The sequence below is a fragment of the Haliaeetus albicilla genome, chromosome 26 (genome assembly GCF_947461875.1).
Source record: "Haliaeetus albicilla chromosome 26, bHalAlb1.1, whole genome shotgun sequence".
In the NCBI taxonomy this organism is placed as follows: domain Eukaryota; kingdom Metazoa; phylum Chordata; class Aves; order Accipitriformes; family Accipitridae; genus Haliaeetus; species Haliaeetus albicilla.
In genome coordinates, this window is record NC_091508.1 from 16468706 (window position 1) to 16479387 (window position 10682).

At 42.5% G+C, this 10682-nt stretch overlaps 1 protein-coding gene across 3 annotated transcripts; it reads left to right on the top strand.

Annotated features, from left to right (window-relative positions):
* The first annotated feature begins 1934 nt into the window (after positions 1-1934).
* Positions 1935-9319, top strand: PHYHD1 (phytanoyl-CoA dioxygenase domain containing 1). 3 transcript variants are annotated; one of them, XM_069772171.1, is made up of 12 exons: positions 1935-2123; positions 2262-2589; positions 2953-3111; positions 3653-3728; positions 3859-3906; positions 5522-5577; positions 5760-5822; positions 5910-5931; positions 6300-6428; positions 8020-8139; positions 8284-8410; positions 8603-9319. In XM_069772171.1, the coding sequence occupies exons 3-12, from the start codon at positions 3013-3015 to the stop codon at positions 8646-8648; spliced, it is 786 nt and encodes a 261-aa protein (XP_069628272.1). In that variant the 5' UTR covers positions 1935-2123; positions 2262-2589; positions 2953-3012; the 3' UTR covers positions 8649-9319. The 3 variants fall into 3 exon arrangements, with proteins under 3 accessions (XP_069628272.1, XP_069628271.1, XP_009914538.2); XM_069772170.1 differs by lacking the exon at positions 2262-2589 and having other exon boundaries at positions 1937-2123; positions 2784-3111; XM_009916236.2 differs by lacking the exon at positions 2262-2589 and having other exon boundaries at positions 1980-2123.
* Positions 9320-10682: the final 1363 nt, after the last annotated feature.

Consider the following 10682-nt stretch of genomic DNA (forward strand, 5'->3'; position numbering starts at 1 on the left):
AAAAGAGCTCTTGGAGGGGAAGGAAGGGAAGGAAAAGGGGTTCATTTCCCAGCTTTGTTCGAGTACTTTCTACCTTCCTTATCTAAACTTACTGGAAGAGAAGGTATTTACGAAGATGACGTTCTTCTCTGACTTTTTTTGGGCATTATGTGGTGGGGGTGGTTTTCCTCTTGCTGAAAAGGTCTTTCTAAGCCTCAAAATAGGAGCACATCTGGAGTGGCAAAGAACTGGAGGACTCCTAAGGACAGACACTGATGAATGCGCCTGTAACCAAGAGGGTTGCCTCTCCTAGTTTATGCAATCAGTTATCTTTTGTTATTTGCCGTGTTGTGTGCTGTGGTCTGCTGTTTATATTGCTCAAAACAATCCATAGAACAGGAAAGCTGTGGTTTACCGTCATGTGTATGAACTAAAACAGCTTCTGAAGTCATCATGTGTGCGTAAGGTAGGGAGTGGAGAAGATGACGTGCTAAATTGCTAAAAACAACAACAAAAAAACCCCTGGGAATGAGAAGTACATGACATTATGAATGACGGAGGTAACACAGAGGGACTTGGAGTGGGATGGGAGTGTGTGTAGAAGGCATGTTTCTCCAGGATTGCTGCCTCCCAGTGAGGGGTGAGGTGGGGTGCTCATGAGATCGACTTACAGGCAATATCTACAGCAGGGTTTTTTACCACTGGTGACACATCTTCCTTAAAAACACTTCAGCTCCATCAGTTGGTGAGAGTCTGTTAACAGGAAGGAGGAACTACTTGATTATTTTGAGTTTTGCAGCATTGGAGGCTGATTGTTTCCACTCCACGTTTGTAGCCCAGTGATTAAAGTCTCTGGCAAAACTTAGCTTTCTAAACTACTGAATTCATATCCTCTTGTGTGCTGAGAAAAGCTTGAAAACAAGCTGTAAATGCTCAAAGAGATGTTCTCCAGTGAAAACGCTGAATTTCCTTTTCATTAAAAAAAAAAAAAAAGAAAAAGGAAGAAGACTTGAACAAGATGGGGAGGGATTTTTATCCAGAGTTTATTCCCTTACAGAATAGAGGACTTTATTTTTTTCAAACATCATTTTTTAAGATGTATTTTCAGTTGCTAGCAAATATATTTGGAAGTAAATACCTTCCCATGAGCATTTTGCACTCCTTCATTTTGTTGGGTTTTGTTTTGGCTAGGTGAGTGATGCATAAAACCGTCTCCATGATGTTATTTCTTTGTGGAGTGCTGCTGAAAGGATGTTTTCGGTGTTTCCCACAAGAGCCAACACATTTTTCTCTGGAGAGTAAAATCTCCCCCAGGGATTCCTGTGCGAAGGGAAGGATGTGTTGGCGGGGAGCGCCACCGCTGGGCTGGCACCTGTCTTTCACTCTCTTCTGCCTTTTAGATCTAGTTTCTGCATTTTCTCTGGTTTGAACTGTGGCTTTGGGTTTATCTATTTACACGCACGTTTGGAGCCGCAAGAGAGCGAACCGAGCAAGCGAAGGTGTAAAGTGCCAAAGAGCAGCTGTGAATGAAAATAGCAGATATATTCTCTATGAATTTTACCAAACCCTCACCCTTTAGTCTGATGTTTGCCATCTCCTGGGTTGCTGAAGTCCCTTTCAGGTAAGTGTGCTGAAGTGCTGGCAGGACTTGCTGACTGAGCAAAAAGGGCTCTGTAGGAGCCTGAATTGCCACTTTAAATTTGTTTCAAAACTTCTAGATCTTTTCATCCCACTTGAATCTTATTTTACCACCCTTATTTTACTACTGCATTTACTAGGCTTAACTGCTCTATTTTTTTTAATCTGGGTTATTAATTAAAACAGTGATTCCTCCTTGGAGTTAAGAAGTGACTCAAACTTGTGATCGCACTTGAGCAGAATGCTTGTGCACTTTAAGTAGCAACAAGAGCCAAAGCAAAGCTCTGCAGCCCTGAATGTCCCTGCCAGGAACAAACGTCCAGAAATAGGGACAAAATTCAATGGTCTGGCTGTCCAGTGCTTGCTGTTATCACATGCTGGGAAAAGGATCACGTGAAGAGGCGGGGAATCAGCCCTGCAGAGCCTGGGTGGCATTGTGGTGTTGCTGGTGGGATCCTGGCAGCTCTGCCCCGATGGCGTTTGTAACCCAGCATCAGATCCAAAAGGTAAGAAACCACACTCCGGGAAGGAGCGTGTCTGTAGTGCATGCAGGTGACACTACTTGTAAGATATGGTCACTGCTAGTTAACCTGTGATCAGGTCTAGCAAAGATCTGCTTTACGAATGCTTTATATTCTTCTCAGCTACTTGTATTACATTCATTTTGAGTGTGTGAGGACCCTGTTGTGGCTACAAACTCTCCCAGAGGGCACCTTGTCCCACAGAGCTCTTGGAGGAATTTCTCTTGTGCCCTTCTGTCTCCGCTGCTCAGCTCTCATCCATGAACTCGAAATCTGCCTGTCAAAGGATAATCTCCAGGGTATTCTATATAAAGAAACAGCAGTGCCAACAGCGTTCACTTCATTTTGTAAGGGATTGTGTAGTGAACTGTGAAAAACCACCCAGGGATTTTTCCCTTAGAGAAAATGCTTTCCAGCTTGTAAAGGAATCTCACTCTTATTTGGCATATAAGTATGACTGTTCTCTTCATGTTAGCAGGCTTTGTAATCTAAGAATTGCTGGTTGGACACCTTAGATAAGATATCCTTAAACCACAAAGGCTCTAGTGACGATATCTTCTCTGCTTTGTGGACTGAGGGGTGGAGATACGTTGTTCTTAACTGTGTGGAATCTGAGCTTATTAACAAATTATCTTTTTACAATAGAAACCCCTCCTGAAATTAAAAAATTAAGAGCGTGTTGTCCAGCTGCAGAGCTGAAGCTGGGATGCTTTTCACACTGAACTGAGGCACAGCAAAAGGCCAGAACCCACCTCTTGCTTTGTGCTGCTTCCCCCAAGAGTCTGGAGGAGAGCAGTCACCCCGTCTCTTCCAGTTCCGCGAGGATGGCTTCCTTGTCCTAGAGCATTTTTTCACTGCAGAGGAGTGTGACAGCATGAGGAATCAGATTCAAAGGATCATAGCAGAGATGGAAGTGCCACTGCACTGCCGCACCGAGTTCTCCACCAAAGAAGAGGAGCAGCTCCAGGCGCAGGTACCGAGAAGGGCAGGGTTGTCCTGGTTGGAGCACTGGAAGGAGAAAGGGAAAAGGCAAATAGCTGCTCAGGATTCACTCTGGGGGAACATGACTCTTTTCTAACTGAACATAACACTGTGAGAGGCCTTTGCTCTCCAGCTTTCTACAAATGTTTGATGGTGGTCTTAGAAGGTGAAGGAGGAGAGGATGCGCGTGGCTCTGCTGCGCTTTCAGCCCCTACGCTATAGCTCCTGGTAGCCACAAGCAGCTCTCACAGATCACTTTGCACTTGTTCTGCAGACAGAAAATAGGTTATTTTCCAGGCAGGCAGCAAAAGAAAAGCAAGGGTAGCCTCTATGTGAGAGGTTCTTGTAAAGCTGTAATCAATGCCAAGACATTAGCATTGTAGAAAGCCTTTTTGAGTGATTTCTATTGACTCTGTTTTGTTTATGCTGCGGCTTGATGGGAAAAAGATGCAGGTGAGTATTAACGCTTTGACTGAAGATTCATTTATGTCTTTACAAGGATACTATCTTTACTGGGCTCTTATCCCTGGCAGGGTAGCTCGGATTATTTCCTAACCAGTGGAGACAAGATTAGATTCTTCTTTGAGAAAGGTGCTTTGGATGGGAGAGGTAAGCCCTGGCCTGAGTTAGCCACAGGGAAGGGACAGGAGAAGGCTGAATGAGGGATCAGGGGCCAGTTTCCAGCTCTAGGACAATTCCTGCTTTGCAAACAGTGTTAAATTCTGGTTTTGTTTCATAGGTAACTTTCTAATTCCAAAGGAGAAATCCGTCAGCAAGATTGGCCATGGTATGTTTAAAGGATGGGGTTTTGAAAGGGATGTGGTTTTCAGACACGAGGATTTCTCCAGACCTACTCACTATAAATATGCTTGGCCATCTGAGGTGAAACCCTTCTGAGCAGAGAAGTGACTTCTTTACTCTTCTGTTGCTTCTCTGTGCATCCTGGGGATGACTGCATCAAATGTTGCAAAGCTCTCCCCCTCTTGCCATTGTGGCCACACAGCTCCTGTCTTTGCAATCCCGGGCTGTTTTACTCTGGGTTTCTGCATGAAATTCTTCAATTTGATTTCTACGTGTTGGTCTGCTTTTCCGCATGTCGCTCTGTCACTATCTCTGCAATTCTCTCTGTGCTGCCTCTCGCTCTGCTGTCAAAGGACTTAAAAATCTTCTGTTACGATCCTTTTCAAAAAACCCTTCTAGGAGGTTTTTCAGCTATGCATAGCACAGAGTCACTGACATGAGGAAGTTTGGACTTCAGCCCTTGTCTCTTTTATGTAAGAGACTGCTCTAACGAATTTACCACTGAAGAGTGGTCACATTTAGTACAGATCAAACTGTGTCTTGTGTCCTGTGCAGTAGTGGGTTGCCAACACCAAAGCTGTCCTTCCTCCTTTGGTGTCACCAGCACCTTTTCTTTACCCTTACTAGTTTCAGTTTGACCTATGTCCTCTCTCCCACTTACTGGACTTGCATTTTGATGTCTTGTTTTCAAACAACACATGGAAAACAAGAGCAGGATTCACTGCATCTCCAAACACATGAACTCTGTTCAGATTAAACTAAACTTTTCACTAAACTTGGAAATTCAGTACTGAGAGTTCTCGGTTCTGTGGTTTTCTCAGAAAAACACTCTCCCCCTCCCAGACCCCTGCCATTCTGTTATACTTCAGCTTTTCCCAGGGGAAGTGAAAACAACTGTAGATGCCTGCTGACTGAGCAATGTAACAATTCAAAAGGCTTCTGTAGACTTAATTTTTGTAATTACTCCTTTTGGTTGGGTCTTGCCTCATCCGTTGCTCGGGAGCAGACCCTGCTGGACCCGGTCGTGTGTCCTCGTGACGAATTTGATCATGATGAGATGGAGGCGTGATTCCAAGTCTTTGCTTCACAGTTTTGTCACAGCTGGGCTGTAGCAAGTGTCTGTGCGCAAACAGCTCTGACCTGCGAGCTGTGGCCCTCTGCAAAGGGCACCAAAGATAAGCCCTAGATTGTTTTTGCAGTAATTACTTTTTTTTGGTAGGTCTTAAGAACTGTGTTTTAAAAGGGTGAATTCACCTATGTCCTTCAGGGTCATGTATAGTGGTTGTCGTATTAGCATTTGCATAATATAATACTTAATCACATAATACTGAATTTTTGTTCACTTTTATACGCTATTTTTTATATAGCTGCAGTTTGTGGCCAGTGAGTGATTATATTTTTGGTCTGTATAGCAGATTGTACAAATCTACAAGTGTTGAATCACCTTAGGTGTGATAAGCCATGTTTGCTCTTGGGAGGGATGAAAGTTTCTGGCTGCAATTTATCTTGCTTGGCTGTTGTCTCTGCAGCTCATCATTGAGAGCTGTCAAATTCACTTCTGTTAATGAAATCTTCAGTCTGAGCCTTTTCTTTCCCCTTAGCTTTACATGCTTATGATCCTGTCTTCAAGCAAATCACCCACTCCTCCAAGGTGCAGGTGAGCTGTTACTGTTTCCTAGAATGCCCTGGGGAAAAAAATATGGAGTAGTTAATCTTAATTTTCTAGACTCCCAAGGATAGTAATTTTGTCTGTGAAAGGAAATTTATATATTGTCAAGGAATAATGCTTTATAGTGTGTGGAAAACAGCAATCATAAATCTTGAAAAGTTTTCTTGCAGGAATTGGGAAGAAAACTAGGCCTTGAGAGACCAGTAGTTGTGCAAAGCATGTATATCTTCAAGGTACAGTAATTCAAGTCTTTTTGTCCCACCCCCCTGTCAGGTGGGAAGCTGTGAAACTCTTTACACATCACCTTTCTTTCCTTGCAGCAACCTGGCATTGGTGGTGAAGGTGAGATTCATATTATCTCTATATCACACTACACATAATACTCCTTTAGGAAAGGAATATTACCAGGAAAAAGGGTCAGAATCGGACTTAAGCCTGTGAGTTTTGTGGTCCAAACTTTCTTAAAATTATTAAAAAGCATCCATGTTTTCCAGAAATGTTTCTACATCATATGCAGCTTGAACAAAGAGCTACTTCTACATTTGCAGCAGGCTGAAAGGTGGTATTTTTATGTAAGATTTAATATGTATGACAGATCGGTGGCAGGGTAGGTCAGGTCAAGATGTCAGGGAGATGCAAGTCTGCCATCCTTCCAGTGGTACTGAATTCCTCGGGCATTAGAAGACCTTAATGACTGTGTCTCGTCGCAGTGACCCCACACCAGGATGCCACCTTCCTGCACACAGAGCCTCTGGGCAGAATCCTGGGGTTCTGGATTGCCCTGGAGGATGTCACGCTGGAGAACGGCTGCTTGTGGTTCATTCCTGGCTCTCACACCAGTAAGAGTCGTGGTGTTTGGTGTGTGCTGTGAAACGTGTGCCATCTTCTTGCTTAAGGGTGGAGGGTGACACAGACCGTGTTATGTTCTCTGCATTGCACAGTGCCTGCAGAACCACGCTACTGTCCTTGGTTGTCGAAAAGACAACTTTCTTTACTGCAAAGATCTCCTCCTATGCTGTTTGTCAAATCCACAACCACATTTTTCAGCAGGTTAACTGCTTCACTTTGCTTTTGGCCACTAGTCCATCAGATGAGCCTAATATAACAATATTTTTTAATAAAACAAAAAAAGGTGGGATACATGACTGACACTGTTTAGTTTTAAATTGATACCTAGCTTAGAAACAAAAAATCCAGGGCACTGGGGAAAGGAAGGACAGTCCTCCTGAATTTTTATTTACTCCAGAATCTGTTAAGGTGAGGGCCATTAAAACTGCTCCTGAATCTTTTCTTTTCATTTCAGTATTATTTCAGAAGCTTCCCCTGCAAGATTCAGAGTCTTCCTTGCCAGGCCACTGAGATTTAAGACTTTAATGTAAAGAAGCTCTTAAACCACTGTGTCCTTTCTTCCTGTAGCAAAACAGGTCATTACTATATGTTGGTGCTCCTTCCACAGTTTTGACTGTAGCCTTGAAAATGTTTATCAAGTCTGATCTGGACTGCAAAGAGTAATAATCCTTGTTTTGCCTTCCAGAGCAGGAATACACTGAGAAATCACTCAATCACACTTTTTTTTTCTTTTATTTTTTTTTCTTTTTTCGCCATCCATTCACAAAACTGTTTCTTTTCCAGGTTGCATCCCCTTCACAAAGACCCCCTTTTTTTTCTCTGGCCACTAAAATTTTTAGTCCTGACAGCCCTATGTAAGGGGAATAAAAATCCTCTTATACACAACTGTCAAATATTGGTCTGAATCTCAGTAAACAAGGAAAGCCTCCAAGTCTATGCAAGGATCACTTGGACACCATCCAAGCCACTGAAGAACAGTCAGTGTCCCAGGGGAACACACAGACAAAACCAGATCAGCACAGACTCACGTAATGGCCGTTGTGACAGATGGTAGTTGCTGTGTGTGTGTCACCACTGTTGAATTACCAGCAGAGTTTTCTGTTTTTCACTACCTCTAGGGCATGCTCATCAGCTTTAAACTGTGCTCACCTAAGCATTTACTCAGTGAGTGTAATCATAGCGCTCTTAAGATTTTAAGGCACTCATCCCTCATAAATTCTGGAGTCAGCTGCAGTCTGATTGCAATTTATGTTCTTATAGAAAGGAGAAATGGGCCAAAAGTTGGCTTTGCATAAGTGTATGATTATCTGTGTTCCTAAAGGGCTATGTTGCAATGCACAGAAAGAGCCAGAAAGGCAAACAGAAGGTAGTTGTTTATCAGTTTTTCCCACAGCTGGAAAATCCTAAATCTTTGCTTAATGAAAAAAACCCACCCAAGTTACTAAGGAAAAAAATGAATATAATATAATAATAAAGCTCTTATCATTGCCAAGAGACATGACAGATATTGTTCCTCTGCTGTGCAGAATGTAGCTAGCTGTTTAATTTTTATGTGTGTTTGCTTATTCTGTGGATTTGCAGATGGAATTAGCCGGAGAATGGTCCGTGCAGCTTCATGTACCTCAACACGTGTTGTAGAGTTTGTAGGGTCAGAGCCAGCCTACGATGACAGCCAGTTCAAACCTCTGCCTATAAGTAAAGGTAAAAACAACCCCCAAAGTCTGCTTTACAGCTCAAGAAAAAAGAGAGCTAAAATTGTATTTTAATACTTTCAACTTCCCTTATATTTTAAAACTGGCACTCACAATTTGAAAAAAAAGCAGTACAGATGTTTCTTTCAAATAGGTGGACTCATTCTTATCCATGGTGAAGTCGTCCATAAGAGTGAACTGAACAGCTCAGAGTCCTCTCGCCATGCATTCACCTTCCATGTGATGGAAGCCAAAGACACCAGCTGGAGCAAAGAGAACTGGTGAGGTTGCCATCCTAACAAGCAGCTGAGGAAACTAGATCCTTTTCAATGCAATAGCCAGGATAAACTTTTATTGGTGGTCTTGCATGTCACACAGTTCCTGTTGGTAGTACCTCACTTAGCATTGATTTCATACCCGTAGAACTGGAATAGCCTCTGAAGTTTTGTTTTTACCTCTTCCTTGCTTCCTAGGCTCCAGCCAACTCCCGAACTGCCTTTTCCATCACTCTACACTTGAAGTTAGTGATTGGCTTCTGGAGTTAATAGCTGATCAATATTCCTTTCTGGTTGTTTGTTCATGTTCCTTTTAAATACAACTTTCACTAGATCAGCTCTCAAGATTAATTTGTCCTCTTCTCAGAACAAGGACCCTTGACACAGCTGAACACACCTGCATTAGACAGAAGCTTCTACTTCAGCATGAGCCCTATGACTATGAGAATAGTCGCCCAGTCCTTTTGGTAAGGAAACTTCTTCAGTCTTGAGAATAGACCATTGAAGATCATTGCACCTTGACTGGGACTAGTTAAGAAGTATTTCTTCTTACAGATACTCAGTATTTTCTTCTTTTTAAGTCAAGAGCTTGTCTAGTGCATTTCTTGGTTGTGGCAATCCCAGCAATGCAGGTGAAAGTGTTGTGTGAAGATGGCTGACTTTTATCCTTAGGTCTCTGTCCTACTGTTTGAATAATAGTGATTAAACATAATCCTATTGTGGGCAAAATGAAGCAGGAAGTCTACTTTTATAATCAATCTTCTAAGTATTTCTAGCAAACTGCAGCTGAGTGTTTGATCTCCAGGTGTGTTGATTAAAAATATTACAGTTCTTAAAGAATTGTGTGGAAATTATGAAAACAAAAAAACCCAATCAAACTCCTAACATTTAAATAAAAAAAAATCAGAAATTCTCCTTTTTATCTCCCTCATCTTTTCTTTGAGGAAGACACAGTGTGACCTTGTCCCACCAGCTGGGGCCAGCACTAAGTTGTCTGATGACCAGTTTGAACTCTCAATGTGCACAAGAACAGTTAATATCCCCAAAACCCCAACAAAACCAAACCAACTTAAAGCAAGGTGAAACCTAAGGAATGTTAAGAAAAGTAAGTTTTCCAAGGCAAGCTTAAGCCTGTATCCTAAACTGAACAGAAGCTGTGTAGGTGCAATTTCACTGGCACTGGTGCAATGGGAACCCTGAGATATGAGCCCAGTATCATCAATGCACTAATTACATCGTAGTAACCTTAAGACTGCTTCAAGTCCTGGCAGAGTGAGCCCCAGTTCTTACTGACTCATCCCTTTCAAAAGTATATTGCCTGTCTCTGGCATTTGTTTGATGTGAAATAGTCAAATCTGGTTTCTTTATGGGAGGAAGTTTCCTTTCAGCCCTTTGGACTTTGCTGGTCAATGCAGAATAGGTTCAGTACAGCAAAGAATTCATCACAGAGGAATGATCAGGTGGCTGTAGTAGGAATTAGGAAGGTGGGTAATGGCAACAGCAGTAATGTCGAGTTCAAAGTTTCTGCAGGTACAACTGCTGCCTTCCCCTACCTTTTTGACAGTTTGTTTGAAAGCTGTGAGCAGGGCAGAGGGAAAGTGACTTCCTTCAACTCTGGTGCTATTTTATGACGTTAGTGGTGAAGGCTGTGGCTCATGATGGAAGCAGCTAAAGCTTTTTCTGTATCTTTCCCTTAGAAAAGTCAGTAATTTAGAATAGGACCGTTCTGCTGAAGAGTGATAGTTTGTCCTCTGATTATATGCACCACTACCTGCAATGTACAAAACCATCTAGTTCAAGTGTATAAATAAAAGCAAGAAACAGGATTTCCTGTTAAATGTGAGGGGAAACTCAGTCTAGCACAGTTAATGAGTTTGTTTCCAACAAAGAGTATCTGACAATTTATTGTGTTATTAACCAAAACCAGCTCTGGACGATTTTGACATCCTCAGGAAAAGCAGTATGAAATCTCAGGAGCCCTGCCCAGGCAGGGGCGTAGATTGGGCAATGCTGCCTCTTAGCTGTTCGAGTCCTGGCTTGTTGCAGGGACAAATGCAATATTGGGTTCTGGGGCCAATTTTGCTGGCTCTGTCTGCTGGCCCAGAGCACTAGTTTCACTCCACCCCGGTCTTATTCTCACTCCTAAGACACAGTCTCAGGGCTAGGACTGCAGGACAGTATTGTGTAAGGTATCTTGGACTCACGCAAAACTCTTCCCAAAAGTGAATAAAAGAAGTGTCAGAAGTTAACTTCATCCTGCAAACAAGAACTCTGGAAT